This window comes from Myxocyprinus asiaticus, chromosome 13 (assembly GCF_019703515.2).
Source record: "Myxocyprinus asiaticus isolate MX2 ecotype Aquarium Trade chromosome 13, UBuf_Myxa_2, whole genome shotgun sequence".
Lineage (NCBI taxonomy): Eukaryota > Metazoa > Chordata > Actinopteri > Cypriniformes > Catostomidae > Myxocyprinus > Myxocyprinus asiaticus.
Window position 1 is genome coordinate 48,551,761 of NC_059356.1, and position 20,178 is coordinate 48,571,938.

At 38.1% G+C, this 20,178-nt stretch overlaps 1 protein-coding gene across 3 annotated transcripts; it reads left to right on the forward strand.

The window, feature by feature from the left end:
- The first annotated feature begins 433 nt into the window (after nucleotides 1-433).
- On the forward strand, nucleotides 434-18,845 carry LOC127449830 (protein Hook homolog 2-like). Of its 3 annotated transcripts, XM_051713413.1 has the most exons (23): nucleotides 434-564; nucleotides 3,908-3,990; nucleotides 4,282-4,354; nucleotides 4,498-4,548; nucleotides 5,090-5,222; nucleotides 7,846-7,913; nucleotides 8,241-8,303; nucleotides 8,409-8,489; nucleotides 8,961-9,124; nucleotides 9,337-9,477; nucleotides 9,619-9,820; nucleotides 11,835-11,945; nucleotides 12,053-12,134; nucleotides 12,229-12,295; nucleotides 12,382-12,519; nucleotides 12,608-12,695; nucleotides 13,070-13,075; nucleotides 13,233-13,267; nucleotides 13,578-13,660; nucleotides 16,030-16,133; nucleotides 16,574-16,681; nucleotides 16,806-16,877; nucleotides 17,453-18,845. In XM_051713413.1, exons 1-23 carry the CDS (start codon nucleotides 520-522, stop codon nucleotides 17,582-17,584), a joined length of 2,130 nt encoding a protein of 709 aa, XP_051569373.1. In that variant the 5' UTR covers nucleotides 434-519; the 3' UTR covers nucleotides 17,585-18,845. The 3 variants fall into 3 exon arrangements, 2 of the variants coding, with proteins under 2 accessions (XP_051569373.1, XP_051569374.1); XM_051713414.1 differs by lacking the exon at nucleotides 13,070-13,075; XR_007898824.1 differs by lacking the exons at nucleotides 13,070-13,075; nucleotides 17,453-18,845 and having other exon boundaries at nucleotides 16,030-16,681; nucleotides 16,806-16,846.
- Nucleotides 18,846-20,178: the final 1,333 nt, after the last annotated feature.

The following is a 20,178-nucleotide window of genomic DNA, read 5'->3' on the forward strand; positions in this document are numbered from 1 at the left end:
CTAATTATTTTTATCGTAATTTCTCAGAACAAAGTTTTTTCCTGTCAATTTTTGGAGAATAAAGAGTCCTAAAGATCCTCTGTCTGAACATTTATTCCCCTTGACAACCCACTATACAGTATAAAAAGTCATATATTATTTATTTTTACATTATACGTTATATAAAAAGATAAGTGATGATAACATGTTTATTTGGTCTTTATCTTGATTTGCTGTATTTGTTACATTTATAAAAATATATCTTATTTTAATTATATAATTAAAATATAATTTTAATAAATAATATAACAGCTAGTATTGTTATAATGAAACATGTTATAACAATTATAACATGTTACAATTAATATAACAAATAATTTGTACTGTTTACTGTGTTGCTATGGTGTCGAGCGGCCTACAGAAGCCCGTAGGATCGTCGAACAAAGCGCGTTTGGTAAATACCTGTGTCGGTGACGCGCTCGGCTCGTGTGCGCGCATGTAGCAGCGTTGCTAGTGTGTGTTACAGCACAAACTGGCACCATGAGCCTCAATAATCACCAACTGAGTGATTCTTTATTCATCTGGGTGAGTTATAAACTCATTTCCTTCATTTAGAGTCACATTAAGAGTGAGTTTGTGTGTGTTGAATGACAGTAAAGTAGTTTGTTTGTGTTGAGCACATTAGCCTGTTAGCAGCAGCAGGTGCAAACTTCTCAGATTGTACTCACTGTGTAACTCTTATTTACTTTATATATCTGTTTTTTGTTTATTAATCAGTCTTTTATCTCTCAAATGAGTTCATAAAAGCTCTGTATGTGTGTGTTAAACCCTTTATGTAACTGACCAAAGGTCTAAACAGTGTTTTATAACAGATTATGACCATTTCAAACAACTTAAACATGAAAGAAACAAAAATATTCTCCTAAAAAATGAAGTAAACTGAAATACAATTTGCCCTTCTAAAATAAAGTTATTCTTCAACACAGTTCAGAAACAAATGACTTCGTCAATAAACTCACTTCTGTTTAATGTCAATAACAGCTGTTTATCAATCATGATCATTTCAGATTGACTTTATTGTCTTTTAGTTTATTTAGAGGTCCAAATGCTGTACAGTATGTGGATAATACTGACAGTAATCTCTAAATTAAGATGTTTAGAGTTTTCCATTTCTATTTGTATTTGATCAAATCCAAGTTGTAAAATTTTATTGAAGCTTTAATCATCCCTTTTAACCAAACTAGGTACAAACTTATCAGAAAAAAATGGTTCTCCAAATTAGTTTCAGTATTTCAGTTTTGGGGTCAATATTGGTAAATGTGCACACTAGTGACTGATATAGGCCGATTGATTGGCCAGTATGTGACCATTTTGAGAAATTATTCGCCAATAACTTAACCCTTGTGTGTCAGTTTAAAAAAGTTACTCAGAGGTCCTTGGAGTACAAAAATGTCTGCATCAAAAAACTGCCATAATATTATATATTCATATTATTTTCCACTTTGAATGACTTAGATTTTTTAAACATCACCAGTCCTGATAATAACTACCAAATATTCATTCATTTTCAGGATTTAACAATTTAAATGCCAGTTTGTTTACATAATGCCACTGTTGTTTTTTTACACACACACACACCCCCACACCATTTGAGCTGCATCATTTATTCAGTTGTCCTGCAGTGCTCTATAATACAGAAAATAGGGGAAAAGCTTGTATTTGCTCCATAGGCTAAACATGAGAAAAATAGCGCCATCTGGTGGAAAATATTAAAAATGTCAAATTTGAAGCCAGGGCTCCAGAATGAAAGCATAATATCATAGAATTCATGATTTTATGCTTTAATGGCACTGGGATCAAATATTGCAGTTTTAATGGGTTTCAATGGGGACATTTTTGTCCTGAAGGTCCTGAGTGTAACTATTTTGTGTACACAGTGTATTATAGATGTATTATAGGAACTGAGGCTGAAATATCAAAATTCCCCCCAAAATACACACCTTTGGCAAAATGTATGCCGTTGGCATTAACAGCCAAAATGATCGAAAAACAAAAATGAAAAAGACAAAAATGTCCCGAATGTCGCACCAGGGTTAAACTAAACAGAAGTACTAAATCCTCTTCCAAAATACCAACAGTTTTGTCAATAGAAACAATAAGGCTACGTTCACACAGGCAGAAAGATATCCGATTTTTTTTGGACGCTGTCACTCAAATCTGTTTAGGTTTTTGTAGTCTGAACATGAAAAAACTCATCTAGTTTTTTACAAGCCTCATCCAAACCACATTCGTAGGTGGTTTGGAATCCGATTAAAATCAGATTTTTCTTAATGCGTCTCAGTCTGAATTGTCAGATCAGATTTCATGTTTTTTTTAATTTTATTTTATTTTCATTTGCTGCGCACGACGGTTGTTATACGTCAGGTTTTGCGACGAGAAAACATACAGTGCTCTGAACAGCATAATTAATGCCTTCACAGAGCACTTCAAATTTAATACAATAATAATGGCCACACAGTAGGATCATTACAAACTGAATTTTCAATAAACATGACTTCAAAAGTGAGTTCAGCCTGTTTTATTACACATTTCAGCCCTACAAAACTCTCACAGTGGAAGGTAAACAGGGCATAGAGATCATCACTTCTGAATGAAACACCTATATGTCATTTATATGTTACAGGGCACGCAAAGCACAGCAAACCTCATATAATAATACAGACATTGACTTAATTTACCCAAAGAGATGCTATAAGGTGCAGTAACCCATACTGTTTGCGAGAAACCACAACGCGATAAAGTATTGAATGCCACGCGAATATGGGATGCTTGAGCATTTTGAGCGTTTCATCACAGGACGCGAGTCCTCGTCTCACCATCCAACATTTGTATGATTTAATACAGGACACAAAGCCTTCACTACGGGATGTTTCGCTCTCTGCTAAAATACAGGACCCCAAGATAAAAGGCATCCCGTATGGGACGTCATAATTTTGGCCAAAATACAGGATGTCCCCGCTGAAATGGGCAAAAACAACAAACATTGCTGTGGCAGCGGGGGCGTGGTCGAGCGTTCGTCCGGAGAGAGAGAAAGCAGTAAGGGTGCATACACCTGAGCCAGATAATGACTAACACCTGTTTCCAATTGCAGTAAGCTTGGGGGGAGCGGTATAAAAGGGACCATGCCAGCGGCAAGAGGGAGAGAGAATGTCTAGTGTTGCTACCTGGGTGCTTGATGTTGTAAAGCTGATGTGTTGTTGTGAAGCTGAAAGCAGATATTTTGTTGAGAGCTGAAGACACTTGCATTAAAGTTTGACTCACGTAGACTTAACCGCCTCCCGTGTCCTCCCTTCTTGAACCTGTTAACAATTGCATATGCCACCTCTCCCATTTTTAAGACGTTGTCTGTGAAGAATGTTCATATTTGGATAATGCCCTCATGAAAAGCATAATCAGTGGTAAAACATCCATTGCTAAAATCTCATGGTGAATATGCGCAAGGTTGCTGTGTTACCATGACAACTAATGTGGACGTGATAGCAAAAGCGGCTGTAGTCTGAACAGAAAAAATCTGATCTGTCCACATATAACTTGCAATTTGTCACTCAAAAAAAAATCAGATTTTTCCTGCAGTGTGAACAAAGCCTAACTTTTGTCTATTGAGTACATATTGTGTATATATCTTAATATCAGAATCAGCCAATGAAATCCCATATTGTTCGACGTAAAGTGTTTAAAGCATGTTATCATGTTGCTATTTTGTTTACATTCAGTTCTTATAAGATTAAGTCCAGAAGTATCATCCTGATACTGTAATGTTTAGTATGTTTCTTGAGTTATTATTAAATGAAGCTTAAAGAGTCTCAGACTCCAAGCAAAATATGCGGTTATAGTTTAGCTCTCTCTGTGTTTTTCTCTCGTGTTTCAGTTACAGACGTTCCAGGTGCCGTCGTGCTCCAGCAAACATGAGCTCACCAGTGGAGTGGCCATTGCGCATGTGCTCAACAAAATGTAAGAGTGTGTGTGTGTGTGTGTGTGTGTGTATGTCTTTGTTAGAGGGTGTGAGTTTGTTAAAATGTTTGTGATGGAATGTCATCTGTTCATGAAAGCTGATCTGACAGATGCTCTTGATGTCTTACACACCGTTATACCACCAACACACACACCTGTTCATCTGATAATGACAAATATGACAGCTGATAATGTCCTCATGTTAAAGGGATAGTTTACTCAAAATGAAAATTCTTTAAAAGTGAAAGAGTGTTCAGGTGTCTGTTTTAAAAGTGTTCATGTGTTTTTCAGAGACCCGGCCTGGTTTAATGAGACGTGGCTCAGCAGGATTAAAGAGGATGGAGGTACAAACTGGAGACTGAAGGTATTTAACTCTAGTTTTACTCTCTCACTGCTGTTAACACTGAGCAGAACTCTATAAACCATAGTTTGTACTGTTCATCTAATATTATTGTTTTTAAAACTGCCATTTAAATCGATCTGACTGAACTTCATGTATGTTATCAGGTCAGCAACCTAAAGAAGATTCTGCAGAGTATGATGGAGTATTATCATGACGTGAGTCCTCTTTGATTAAAGTCTCTATCAAACCTTTTACACATCTCTCTGGAATACTTGATTGTAATTGGTCAATGGCGGCATTATGAAGTCAAATATCAACGGTATAATTGACAGTCTCAAGGCGGTCGCACAGCGGACGAGAAGCGCCATGTTGGGGCTAGGACACGGCACAGGTATCAAACAAAGGGCACGTCGATGCGGTTCATGTGGCAGACAGTACACACAAAAGCTACCAAGGTTTTTCCCTTCTTAAAGAATGAACAAGGCTAGAGTAAATAATATATGTCCATTGATAATGATTTGGGTCGAATTTAATGCACGGCAGAGATTTGAGCAGCCTCTGGATTTGTAGGTGGGCGCCGCTGAGTGGCGGCGGCAGTAGCGGTGTGTGTACATTCATAGAAAGCAATTGTTTCGTATTTTTGAGCGCACCATATCGTCCGCCAGACGCGTCCGGTGTGCGACCCCCTTCAGGCTAGGGGTTTTCAGCATAGCGATGTTATATATATAATATGCACACGGTTTGTCTCTTTCTCAGGTGTTGGGTCAGCAGGTGTGTGATGATCATGTTCCTGACGTGTGTCTGATTGGTGAGATGGGGGACGTGACTGAACTGGGTCGATTACTGCAGCTGGTTCTGGGCTGTGCTGTCAGCTGTGAACACAAGCAGGGTGAGCAGAGATACTGACCAGAACTCAACACACCCACAACAGTCCCTGTGTAAGGCTGGGCAATACATAATAAATTCCTCATATAATAGAATTATTTTTGCTGGTAATATAAAATAAGCAATAGAGCAATCTGGTTCCAGAAGTAAACATCCCATCCATTTTCTCCATAGGAAAATCTATTTTTAACGATAACTTCTAAACCCTTAATGGCCGACCTACCATGAGCTCTGAGGTTGTTAATCGATGGTGTATGCTTCTGTTAAAGCCATCAGTCCACGTTATTTCAACTTCATCTAAAAAAAATAATGTTTAATAGTGGAATTTCTGATGAACAACTTCACTACCCATGATCCTGAAGAACGAGCCACCAATTAGATCAGTGTTTCTCAACTGGTGGGTCGCAGGTCTATTCGGACTGGGTCGCGGACAGAAGGGAAAGAACAATGCCATGGTTCTCCAATTGAAAAAATTGCCAAAGTGAAATTTAGGACTGTCGAGGCTAATTTAATGATAATCTCACGTTCATTGCTTTATACGTGCAAAAGACTTCTCATCTTCAACGCGATATTTTCGCGGTGGGATTAAAGCTTGTTATTCCCGCGAGTGTAACGGAACAACTCGTGCCAGTGATCTGCTCTCTGTTAGTCTACTGTATCTCTGGCGCTCGCGCGCATCTACACCCATTTGAATTCGCTATAGATGTAGTCAAACCTCTCATACAGGCAGCCCCGACATTATAAACAGCAGTGAGGTGGAACGGAGCAAATCTACTATGCGCCAAAATAAAGTTTTTATTATTATTATTATTATTACACATCATTATTAGAAGTAAACTAGCTACATTTATTAGGAGCCATCATGGTCTTACCTGTGCTTACATAAAGGGCTTTAAATTCTGGACCTCTAAGACTTGTGGACAAATTATGAACAAGTTTTTCCTCCTGTGTAATATATGTTCTGTTTGAATTGTGTTTGAAATGTTTAGGAAATAATCCGGACAATAAATATAATGGGCTCATATAAATAAATATGCTCATCGACTTTTAAAAGGGGGGAGATAAAACTTCCTGTATCTTTTGTTGTTGCAATTGATACATGCATTTATACTTGAAAACCATGAATAAAACTATGCAAGCTAAAAGAAAATGTTACCCAAGATAGATTTAATACAGGTTATGGTTTTTATATGGTGGGTCACCTCTTGATGTCCAATGTAAAATCAGGGTCCCGAAGCAAAACCAGTTGAGAACCACTGAATTAGAGATTCGCAGCAAACAAAGCTCACCAAACGAGCTCCGCAGCGACCGCCCACTCCCATGACGCGCTGCATATGCCGTAATCGAGTTGCTCTCTCTACATTCTCATACTACTGACATATTTGTATATCAGAATATTTTGCAATAGAATTTAAATGTTGTTTATGTACTTATAATCAATAAATCATTAGTTTTATTTTCTTTCCATAGTTTTTAATTCATTTACATCATTCACTATGCTTCAGATCATTCCCTCATTAAAGACGTTAAGTACACAGTCTTGTAGTTTTGTCTTTTTTTGTCTGATTTTCAAATACTTTTTAAGCTTGAAATCAAAGTTTGTGATGTTGTGATTCACCTCAATGCTGGTTGGTTTGGTTCATGGCTTAGAACTTGCTTATGAAGGATTTTATGAAATCCCTATGGAAAATAATTAATGGGAAAAATATTTTATTTGCCACTATGTTTCATTTTTTTTTTCTCCCCTTTTTCTCCTCAATTTGGAATGTCCAATTCCCAATGCGCTCGAAGTCCTCGTGGTGGCGTAGTGACTCGCCCCAATCCGGGTGGTGGAGGATGAATCTCAGTTGCCTCCGTGTCTGAGACCGTCAATCCGTGCATCTTATCACATGGCTTATTGCACGTGTTACCACGGAGACATAGTGCGTGTGGAGGCTTCACGCTATTCTCTGCGGCATCCATGCACAACTCACCACGCGCCCCACCAAGAGCGAACCACATTATAGCGACCACGAGGAGGTTACCCCATGTGACTCTACCCTCCCTAGCAACCAATTTGGTTTCTTAGGAGACCTGGCTGGAGTCACTCTGGGATTCGAACTCGCGACTCCAGGTGTGGTAGTCAGCATCTTTACTCGCTGAGCTACCCAGGCCCCCGCCCATTATGTTTCTTAAAGAGCACGTCATTGGACTGATTTCACGATCCTTCAGGGCTGCACAATTATTCAAAATAAGTTTGCGATATGGTCATGTGTGATTAAAGACACGGATAAACGTGGTCCGTGTACTTCAGAGGAGGGTTGTGCCGATATACGATGATCTCAGGGATCGACGATGGTCAGAGTGATCGGCAATAGCTGATGCCTTTGACGATGTCAAGATGAAATATTGGCTGACGATCTGACTACGGAGACAATCGCCCAACCGTGTGCTTCAGAGTGAACGGGTGGCACGCTGTTCTGTGTGCACGCCATTAAACACAGAGTTGCAACTGTCCCGTATTAGCTAGGATGTGCCGTGTATTGACCGAAATGAAGACCTATGAATGAACGTCTGTTGTTGTTCAGTGAACTTAAAAATCGGAGATGCATTTGAGATGATAATGGCAGGTGCTTTTCTCTCCACAGAACACATTCAGCAGATCATGACACTGGAGGAATCAGTCCAGCATGTTGTGATGACGGCCATACAGGAGGTACAGAACTGCACACATGCATTATGAATCTGTTTCTACATCTCACACATCTGCAGAACAGAGAATGTCTGTATGCTGAAATCCTGTTAGTGCTCTTCTCCTCAAATGTTCCTTCGGGCTTCATTTCCATATTAAAGTTTTGAGAAAGACAAACTCTCCATTGATCCTCTTTGAATGTTTCAGAAACTCTTTGTTCAGACAGAAGGCGATTTGTTTAGCAAGACACTTCTGTGTAAATCAATAAAAAGGAATCATGTGAGTGCTGTGCTGTTTCGTCTGCGGTTGATGTTGCCGATCTCTGAGATGTTTGTGGTGTTTGTTCTTTAGCTGCTCACCAAAGAGCCTGTAGAAGCAGGAACTGCAGAGACATATGGAGATTTCGACAACCAGGTGAGTGTGTTGGGGGGTTTTTGGGTTTGTGTGGGATGGTATTGGCTTGTGTTCTTCTGTATCTCACCATCTGCTGTCTGTTCTGATCGCCCTGTGTTCCTTCAGTCCAGGAAGTATTATTTTCTGAGTGAAGAGATGGACGAGAGAGACGATGCATCTCAGCGCTGTCGAGAACTCCAGCAACAGGTGAGAACTAGATGTACATTTCCAGAAGGAAACAGCAGCGTTTACATGGCAGCAGTAGAATAGTGTTGAAGTTTGAGGTTGGTTCTGTGTAAATTAAATGCTGCAGAGACTATAGATGCTTAAACAGATGTACAAAACAAGACCAGTCACAATGATGCAATGCACTTCACCTTCTGGCACTTTTAGCACTAATCTCACACACACTCAGCGCTTAAATTCTGTATTGTGTTTAATTAAATTCTGTGATGGAAATTACATTTTAAACGTTTTTAAAATAAAAAGTTCAACTCCTTTGTCTTGCCAAGGCTAATTTCATAGTTTTTTTTAATCATGTAAAATATTTATTTTATATATATTTTCATTTGAATACTTATTTTTTAAATTATTAATATAGTTTATATATATTTTATGACACATTTAATTGTGGTGGTAAAAAAATAGCTTTAGCTGACCTTTGTGTGTGTGTTTCAGTTGTCTGTTGTGATGGAGGAGAAGTCTTCTCTGCAGCTGGAGGTTCAGTCTCTACGAGAGCGTCTGAATCGCAGCGAGCCGTCTGACGTCTCATCCACCATCACTAACAAGAAACTGCTGTTACTGCAGAGTCAGATGGAGCAGCTGCAGGAGGAGAACTACAGGTGTGAGGCCCCTCGCAGAGCTCCGTGCTGGGGCCCACAGTCATTGTGCTTCTGACGCTCTGAACATATTGACAGCTCAATTTCTAGGCATATCCAACTTAAATTTGTTCCATTTTTGTAGTATGAAATGATTTAATGTAGACTTTTGGAAATCAGATTCAGTCAGAAATGTCACATCAGTTGATATCAGGCAGAATAAACTGGTGTTTCAGGCTGGAGAGCAGTCGTGATGACCAGCGGGTTCGAGCTGATGTTCTGGAGCGAGAGCTTGCAGAACTGCAGCTGAGGAACGAGGATCTGACCAGCCTCGCTCAAGAAGCCCAGGCCCTCAAAGACGAGATGGACATACTGAGGTCGAGAGTTCAGAGTCATCTCTATGAATGATAGATTTATACAGATCAGATGTGTTTGTTCTGCTGTATCACCAGCTGATGTTTAGTCTTGTGTCATCAGACTTCTAACGAAAGACTCATTCTTGTCTCTCTGCGTCTTAGGCACTCGTCTGACCGTGTGAGTCGTTTGGAGGCGATGGTGGACACATACAAGCGTAAGCTGGAGGATCTGGGAGATCTGCGCAGACAGGTGCGTCTGCTGGAGGAGAGGAATCACGTGTACATGCAACGCACCTGTGAACTGGAGGAGGAGCAGCGCAGAGCCAACGTCATCCGCTCGCAGCTCGACACGTACAAGAGACAGGTCACAACACACTTTATATACAGTACCATCACCCGAGTTGTTTTCAATTTTATACTATTTCAACCTAATCAGTCCAGAATCAACTTTAGAATTTGTATTGAAAATAGGTCCCAAACTGTTTTTTAAATTTAACCTGGATTTCACCATGAAAATAATCATAGAAGCTGGCATGGCAGGAAAAAAAAGAAAATTTTTACAATTTAATTTACTTGAAAATGTTGCGTTTTAGTTTCAGATTTAGTGTTTATGTCATGGTCACATATATATATTTTTTTAATGTTTTTTTAATGTTTCAGTAATTAGACTTAAAGGTGCACTCAGTATGTTTTATCTCAAAAGAAAGCTTGAAACAAAAGAACAAAATTTGTAAGAATTAAGGATGTCAATCAAATTAATTAATTGCAATTAATCACATATACCATTTGCTAAAGCTGCCTCTAAAAAAATAGTTCAACTATATAATAATCAAAGGAACTATTTATAATTTAATCATTCAGATTATTCAAAGACATCTTATGCAGGTTTTTTATTGCATTACCTTTTGTATTTTAACCTTCAGTTACTTTGTATCTTTTATATCATGAACACAATTATGTTTCTTTTTATGTTTTAGTAATTAGTCTTTTCCCTCATTAAAAAAAAGCTTGACACAAAAAGAAATGTCATTTATGATTATATATGTATATTTTGAATTAGGGCATGCCAAATATTTTCCAAAAAGGCCCCCATACAACAATTGTTCAGTATTTATTAATCAAAATAATTTTAAATAATTAAGATATTAAAGATATTGCTGTTTTTACATATGGTCAGGGGGCATGATTCAGTACATATGTTTTTTTATATTTTATGAAAATATAAAAACATCTTTTTTTAATTTGTGTTCTTTTTTACATAATTATTTGCACTAAATGAATTAGGGGAGGGTAAAAATATTGATTATCTGATTAAGTGTGATCTTCGTTTGAACAATCTTGATCTCGATCTTTTACTCTATGCACAACCCTCCAATAAAATGAGAGCAAATCACTCGTATTAGCAACCAATTTTTGCGCTATACGGCTAAAATATATATATATATATATATACATGTTTGGCAACTGGTTGGTAAATGTATAGATTTTATTCACTAGTAATTGTGAAATATTCAGCAGCGAGATCCTTTCACTGTGTGTTGAGTGTAAAAGTTGTTCCGTGTAATGAGTGTCCAAAGACGAGATCCACGCCACCCATTTGTCATTGAATACGGTCTCTTTTAATACGCTTTCTGTTCTTTACAGTCAGTTGTTAATCAAAAACATTTAATTCTATTCATGCATAGCACAGATGAGATAAAGCCGTTCCAGTCCTGTCTCATTAACATGTGCTCACTTACAGAACTGCCGGTTTTGTTAAAGAGACAGTAGCGGTTTTAGCACGTGTTCAACATATCAATGTAAATACTTCTTAAGAGTTCAAATTATGCAGTTAAACAATAAACATGTAACAAAATATAAGACGTGCAAAGTAAAGTCATATTTATTGATGGATTGCACCGATTTGTTCATTTTTAAAAAGCCAAAATGTGACCAATGATGAAAAACTATTAAAAATATAATTAGTAAAATGAATATTTTCCTAATGTACCTAGTTAAAAGGTCTCCTGTATAATTAACAGCATTAGCTGCTGGGAGAGAATTTCTTTCATATCTAAACAAAAGGGACATTACAATCTGAAATGTACCCATATGAATCGATATTGAATCGGGAAATCTGAACAATACCCAGCGTTAAATTGACAGTCTTAATAAGAATCTGTTTAAGATCATGAACACTCGCATGAGATGAAGACTCCATTCATGTCAGGAGTGGGATTTATCAATTTATTTAACATGTTGAGATCACATAGCCAGCTGAAAACTAGACTCTCTCTTATTTGACTCATTTACTTGCACTATAAATCACGTCTGACACACAAATAGTGCATTCTTTTAGTTTGTTTACCGTTTCAAAGTGTTTTGTTTTCCTCTGTCAGGCTCATGAGTTGAGCGCGAAACACTCCTCAGAGGCCATGAAAGCTGAGAAATGGCAGTTTGAGTACAAGAACCTCAACGACAAATATGAGACGCTTCTGAAAGAGAGAGAGGTACAGTTCAACTACACAATCACACAGATCTGCACTCATATGAAGTGTGTGTGTGAGGTTGTAAAAACAAAGGCTCATGGTACAGTTATAATTTGTGCATGTTGCAGAAACTGATATCTGAGCGGGACACATTGAGAGAGACGACCGATGAACTGAGATGCGCTCAAGTCCAGCAGCAGTGTTTCACAGGCGTGTAGTTGCTGCAATTTCACTCTCAGTTCTCTCTGAATCTGCTCATAGTTGAGCCGTTGATCTGACTGTGTGATGATTGTTTATCTTGTAGATTCTGTGGCTGGTGAATCCGGGGCATTTGGCAGCCTGGCATCAGAAATCATGCCAACAGAGTTCAGGTTAGTCACACACAAGCGCACACACAAACACACGAGAGGTTAATAAGACCAACTGTGCATATAAATGTGTTTTCTGTGTGTGTCAGAGATACAGTTGTGCGCCTGCAGCAGGAGAATAAGATGTTGTGTGTTCAGGAGGAATCGTACAGACACAGACTTCAAGAACTGCAGAACCTGCTGGAGGAATCGCAACGCGCACAGAACACACTCGAGACACACAACAGGTGTGTGACACATCGCACACACGTCACAGAACTCCTCAAACATCAGCATTATATCAGACACTAATATAAAGGTCTGTTTCTGTCTCAGGTTGAGTCAGCAGCAGATATCAGACTTGCGTTCTCAGGTTGAAGAACTACAGAGAGCTTTACAAGAGCAGGACAGCAAAACTGAAGACGTCAGTAAACGCACACACACGCACGTATCCACATTCAACCCTCTGCAACTGATTTGTCTAAACTGATATTATGGACTGTTCAAATCAGCCAAATGAAGAATAACAGGTTTGCTGCCTGAAGGAAGATCTGCCTTAAGTTGCAGAAGTTAAATGTGTTGCAAATGTTGTTTCATGTTGCGTTTAAAGTGTATTTTGAAATGCGTCTCTCTTCAGACAGCACTGATTGAGTGATTTTGTGTTTGTTTGTTATTTGATGATTTCATAATATCACTCGCCTAATGAATGTGTTGAATCATTAACTGCTGAAATTAACGCCTGCTCGTCTGTTTGTTTCCGCCCACCTCACCTAATCGACCAATCATCTGCCTCATCAGGTCATTGTAAGTACGGCCCATCAGCCCGTCTGGTTTCTGATTGGACAGTGATTTTATTGTGTGGTTAATAACTGATGCAGTGTGATTCGAACTTTCACTGTATGTGATGAACACAAAATATACACCATCAGGGGTTGAATTTCCATCATTTGTCTCTCAACAGTCATCGCTGTTAAAGAAAAAACTCGAGGAACATCTGTGAGTTTCATTTTTCATGAGCATTCATTCATTTACGCTTACAATTAAACAGCCTGTTTTAGCTACTGGACCTTTAATACTTTTATATGTAAATGACTTCTGGTTGTTCTAAATACTGTAGGTGTTTATGTAAATGTGGGCGGTCATATGATAATGAGCTCTTAGTTGTGATGTCATAATCATGATAATTTCTGGACGATTTGCTTTTGCAGTTTTCATTTTAAAGTTTCAGTCCTGTTTTCATGAAATGACTTCAAGTTTCGTTCATCATTACGAGTGTTGTTAATGTTGTAAGTGTGTTTCTCTGCAGGGAGAAGCTTCATGAAGCTCATTCAGATCTGCAGAAGAAGAGAGAGGTGATTGATGATCTAGAGCCACCTGTGGACAGTAACAGTAAGTCACACAAGCCACCGCATGTCAAAGGTCTTTCTGAAGTTGCCTGCACTGATCAGCTCACATATGTACGTTTTACACCGTGTTGAGGAAGCTATTTCAAAACTGCTGTTTTTCAAGCTACAAGCTTAAACTGAAGCCAACCTTTCAAATAAGTATTGCTGAGTGACTCCATCCAGGTCTCCTAAGCAACCAAATTGGCCCGGTTGCTAGGGAGGGTAGAGTCACATGGGTTAACCTCCTCGTGGTCGCTATAATGTGGTTCGCTCTCGGTGGGGCGCGTGGTGAGTTGTGCGTGGATGCCGCGGAGAATAGCGTGAGATTCATCCTCTGCCACCCGGATTGAGGCGAGTCACTACGCCACCACGAGGACTTGGAGCGCATTGGGAATTGGGCATTCCAAATTGGGGAGAGAAAAAAAAAAGGTACGGTCTGGGTCGGTTTTTGCCACAAAAACAATGAGGATCTCAATCAAACTGTACACATTTGCACTAAATGCATGTAAAAATGCTAAAATGAACTAAAAAAAAAAGCCCATAAAATTACATATATCATAAATATACAGTACTGTGCAAAAGTTTTAGGCACTTGTGAAAAATGTTGCATAGTGAGGATGTCTTCAAAAATAATGACATCAGTATTTTTCATTTATCTATTAACGTCATACAAAGTCCAGTAAACATAAAAAAGCTAAATCAATATTCGGCGTGACCACCTTTGCCTTTAAAACAGCACCAGTTCTCCTAGATACACCTGGACACAGTTTTTCTTGGTTGTTGGCAGATAGGATGTTTCAAGCTTCTTGAAGAATTCGCCACAGATCTTCTATCTATTTAGACTGTCTCAATTGCTTCTGTCTCTTCATGTAATCTCAGACTGACACGATGTTCAGTGTGGGGCTTTGTGGGGGCCATGACATCTGTTGCAGGGCTCCCTGTTCTTCTATTCTAATCTTTTCTATTTGCAAAAGTAATGTTTGGGAGTCTAACATTTATATTTCCTATTGACACACTAAAGCTGAAGATATAACCATCTTAAGACAAATGTTTTTGTGAAACATCTTATGTGTCTAAAACTTTTGCACAATATGTATGTAAGGGATAATGTACATTGAGTTGGTCATTATCACAAACTAAACCCTGACATTGTGATCAGGCTGCTTACGCAATGGACGTGACATATTGATTTGAGCACAGATTTTATTATAAGAAAAGAGAGTGTGGAGTGATTCAAAACTCGCACAGCTATGTAGTTTATTGTCATCATACAGATGTATTTGACCGTGGAATTCCGTTGACCGTTCACAATTAAGGAACCTAGTGAGTTTTTATTACAAGTGTTTATTTCAAAATATAAACCATATTTTGCAACAAAGTAGGGCTGTCGAATTTAATGCGTTCATGTTGTGTGGTTCATTATATGGAAAGTAGTGCATTAAAAAATTTACTTATTTAATCACCCCTGTTCTGTAATAAGGAATGTTTCTACCATCGGAGTAATTTACGCTTGATTTACCACATTGATGTTTTTTTCTCTCCCCAATTCGGAATGCCCAATTCCCAATGCGCTCTAATTCCTCGTGGTGGCATAGTGACTCGCCTCAATCCGGGTGGCGGAGGACGAATCTCAGTTGCCTCCGCGTCTGAGACCGTCAATCCACGCATCTTATCACGTGACTTGTTGAGCGTGTTACTGCGGAGACATAGCGTGTGTGGAGGCTTCACGCTATTCTCAGCGGCATCCACACACAACTCACCACGTGCCCCACTGAGAGCGAGAACCACATTATAGCGACCACGAGGAGGTTACCCCATGTGACTCTACCCTCCCTAGCAACCAGGCCAATTTGGTTGCTTAGGAGTCCTGGCTGGAGTTACTCAGCACGCCCTGGATTCAAACTCGTGACTCCAGGTGTGGTAGTCAGCGTTAATACTCGCTGAGCTACCCAGGCCCCCCACATTGATGTTTTTAAAAATATGTAGCAGTAGGGGTCAGTCAGCGCAACTCCAGTTGTACAGGCAACACACCTCGTCAAACCAACGAGCAGCACAGCCTTCCACAGATGCGCTTTTGCACTCAAAAACAGCTGAACGAGCACAAAAGAATGTAGGGATCTTGAGATGCATGTTTCAACGTTTCAAATTATTTTTAACTTGACAGGATATTACAAACACAGCGCTCATGACTAGAGATGTTGAAAACTATTGAAATGTGACGCATCCAAAAGCTGTGTAGGGACCTCTGGGAACAGAATGATCACTCAAATTGAACTAGTTAATTGAAATTAGTCGTATGAATGAATGGATTCGCTGAAGTCAGTTGTGCAATAGACATTTGATTTATTATGTGTGTGTCTGTCTGTGTCTCAGTGGTGAAGAAGATTGATGAACTTCAGGAGATCTTGAAGAAGAAAGATGAAGACATGAGACGCATGGAGGAGAGATACAAGAGATATGTGGAGAAAGCTTGCACGGTCAGATCACACACACGCACGCACAAACCCAGTTTATTATTAAACATGAATTTTGACTGTAGACTCGCATGTAAACATCACCACAATGCAGAAATATATGAAACACTCAGTTTTACCAGCACACACACAGTATTTCGTCTGACTCTGTTAGTTTCATTATTAGTCACACTTTTTTTTTTTTTTTTCTGTCTTGCACATTTCCACAGTTCATCTTGCATTCAGAAAGAAAATGAATGCAAACTGTACATGAAGGGAGGTTTTGTCAGATTTAGCACAACATACAGTTACATACACATAGAGTTTGAATGTTATTTCTCCATGAAAGCAACTACATGTGCGTCACGGATGCTTGTGTAAATGATCATTTGGTCTTTGTGCATTTACTGTGTGTGTGTGTGTGTGTGTGTGTGTGTGTGTGTGTGTGTGTGTGTGTGTTTCAGGTGATAAAGACTCTCGACCCGAAGCAGAAGTCACACTCTGTTCCTGCTGAAGTTCAGGCGCTGAAGAACCAGCTGACGGAGAGAGAGCGAAAGATTCAACATCTAGAGGTCAGACATACTCCAGCAGTGTGTGCAGCTATACGCCTTATATGTTTCGATGATTCAGTTTTATTTGACTTCTGTGTTACTGTGGAAATGATCAACTTTTACACGTGTGTGTGTGTGTGTGTAGCATGATTTTGAGAAGACTCGCTCCAGACACGATCAGGAGGAGAAGCTCATCATCTCTGCCTGGTACAACATGGTGAGTGAAAACACACTTTATTTATTTAACACACTTTATCTATGTTAGACATTTGTGACATGCTGTCGATTACAGAAGAAAGTAATTATGACTCGTCCTTCAGTGTGTTTAAACTAACAGGAACACATTTACAATGGATGTCTATGGGGCAAGTGTACTGGAAGCTTTAACAGCAGAAATGTCAAGCTTATATAACCCTTAAAGAAATGTTCTGGGTTCAGCACAAGTTCAATCGACAGTATTTGTGGCATCATGTTGATTGCCACAAAAAAATAACTTCAACTATTCCCTCATTTATTTAAAAAAGCAAAATTTGGGGTTACAGTAAGGCACTTACAATGGAAGTGAATGGGGGCCAGATGATAGACATTAAAACACTCACTGTTTCAACAGTATAGCCACAAGACATAAACAATATACATGTTAACATGATTTTAGTTTGAGATAATAACTTATTAGGTTTACTGGCATTACGTCATCATGGCAACAAAATTGTAATATTAGATAAAACTGTACTCCGATAAGATTATTAAGTGATTTCGGTTACTACGTGATTTTTTTCCTCTGTGTGTCAGGGAATGGCTCTTCATCAGAAGGTTGCTGGTGAGCGGTCTAGTTCCAGTTCTGGTCCGGCTCAGTCTTTCCTGGCCCAACAGAGACAGTCAACACAAGCCCGGAGAGGACTCGCCCGACACCAGCCCAGATAAACACACACACACTCAGACAGGACGACACTGGAAAACCCTCATGTTTGATTCATCAGACGGGTTTAAAAATGTCCATCCTGGAGGAACTCATCTATTAGTGGCCTAATCGGGAAACAGGGAATTCGATTTTTCTTTTATTTCTCTTACAGCCCTTTCTGTCCATCCTGCTGAGAATGTCGAATACAGTGATTCAGTTTTGTCTCAATTTAGTAAATGTATTTTATTGTCTTTTAGATGGAGGTTTGTTTGATTTTTCTTGGTTTTTTTGGGGGGGGGTGTCTTTTTTTAGTTGCCCACGTCAGCATGTCGTGCAGTTTTATTTTAGTGTTATTTACTGTCTGAGGGTCTTAATTGGGCTGTAGAAATGAGATGAATGAAGCAGACAGACCTTTGATTCACTTTTAATCATTAAATGTATTGGAGCTTTCTGCATGTTTGTTGGTACGGTGCATGTGAATGCACTTTAAACACTGTGCCTTTCTGAACACTTAAAAAATGCATCAATCACTCACCTCTGACAGCTGTCAGTCATCTGTATGACATGTATGTCAGTCTCAGTGCATTTATATGTCACATAAAACTACTGAATGCTGGTGGGAACCCTTTAATGCAACGAACAAATGAAGTGCTGATTTTTTAAATATTATTTTTAATTGAATTATGTCAGCTACACGACTCATTATGTGTGTAATTAAACATGAGCTGCTGTGTTTTTAGATATGAATGAATTAGTACTGGAAACAACACTAATCATACATGAATTACTGGAGGATTCTAGGTTAGTTTCTGCTTGGACGTGCTGTTGAAAACTCTTGCTGCTTTACCATTTTTATAATGGCTTGATGTGACATCACCAAAGTCAGCTGCTGAAGGATGAATTCTGTGGTATTTTAATTGTTTGTGAATCTTAAATGGTTGACGTTACACTGGCCCCAACACTACTGTACATTCATAAACACTTGCTTTATTTTTGACCCGTATCAGTCCAAACTTTGAGGTTAGTTCAGAGAAGTGTTAGTTTTTCCACTGTTTATCGTTTTAAGTTGTTGTGTTTTATTCTATGAGTGTTTTTGTCACCGTTACGTTGATGTTCTGAGAGGTTGATTAATTTGTGTTATTGTTTGTGTGTTTTACACAAGCTGTTTTCATTGTTTAAATCACACATGTTGTTGTTTATGGACTGATACTGATTGGTACTGGATTAATTCATTGTATTGTCACTGTCCTGATCTTTGCACTACAATAAAAACATTATTGGTACGAAAAATTAGTTTTGTTTGGGGCATTTAATTTTTTTTGTTTATTTTTAATTCCAAGAAGACACAACAGAACAAAACACAAACTCCAATCTGTCAACAATAATAATAAACAAATAGTACAAATCTATTGCAACTTAAACTAGTAAGTATATCTGTTGTACTGAGCAGTTTCCGAAGCCTTGACTGTTTAGACTGTTGGCAGAATGATGATTATATAATTATAGTAAACTTCAGTTATAGAGCACTTTTCAAAGTACTTTTTTTAAAAGCGAGCAATAAAATGTATACAAATAATAATGTTTGCTGACAAATATTGATAAATATGAGTGTTGTGTGTAATGCATTACTAAGTAATTAAATTACTGTAATTAAATTACTTTTTCATTGAAAAAAGTAAAGTAAGGGATTACTTACAATAGTGAATTTAAAATCGAAATTGAATGTCTAATGTTAAAATACATGTTTTCTAATTGAACGCCGCACCCTTAAATTCTTTGGCCGGTTCATGAATAATTAATTAGATTTTATTTGATTTATTTGAAAGATTTAAAAGAACAGTTTCATGTCTATCCTTGTATTTTTCATCTGATCAGGGTTTCAGAAAGTAATTAGTAATTCAATTACTTTTCAGACAGAGTAATTAGTACAGTAATCTAAATACTCTGTAGAAGATGTAATCAGTAGTTAGTAACTAATTACTTTCTTAGAGTAACTTACCCAACACTGAACTTATTACATTGTAGATGTAATTAGTAGTTAGTAACTAATTACTTTTTTAGAGTAACTTACCCAACACTAATCTCATTATATTGTAGAAGATGTAATTAGTAGTTAGTAACTAATTACTTTTTTAGAGTAACTTACCCAACACTAATCTCATTACACTGTTGATGTAATTAGTAGTTAGTAACTAATTACTTTTTTAGAGTAACTTACCCAACACTGAACTTATTACACTGTAGAAGATGTAATTAGTAGTTAGTAACTAATTACTTTTTTAGAGTAACTCACCCAACACTAATCTAATTACACTGTAGATGTAGTTAGTAGTTAGTAACTAATTACTTTTTTAAAGTAACTTACTCAACACTAATCTCATTACACTGTAGATGTAATTAGTAGTTAGTAACTAATTACTTTTTTTAGAGTAACTTACTCAACACTGGTAAATATTCAGAGTTAGGACCGTTGGGCTGCAAATATGATCATCTCATAATTGTTCAATTGGACTTAAACTTTTCTTTTTCTTTTTTTCTCGGTGGCTCAAAGATTCAAATCATCCGTTGAGCAGCATTCAAATCTCAAAGACATTTTTGGTCTTAATGGAGACATTTC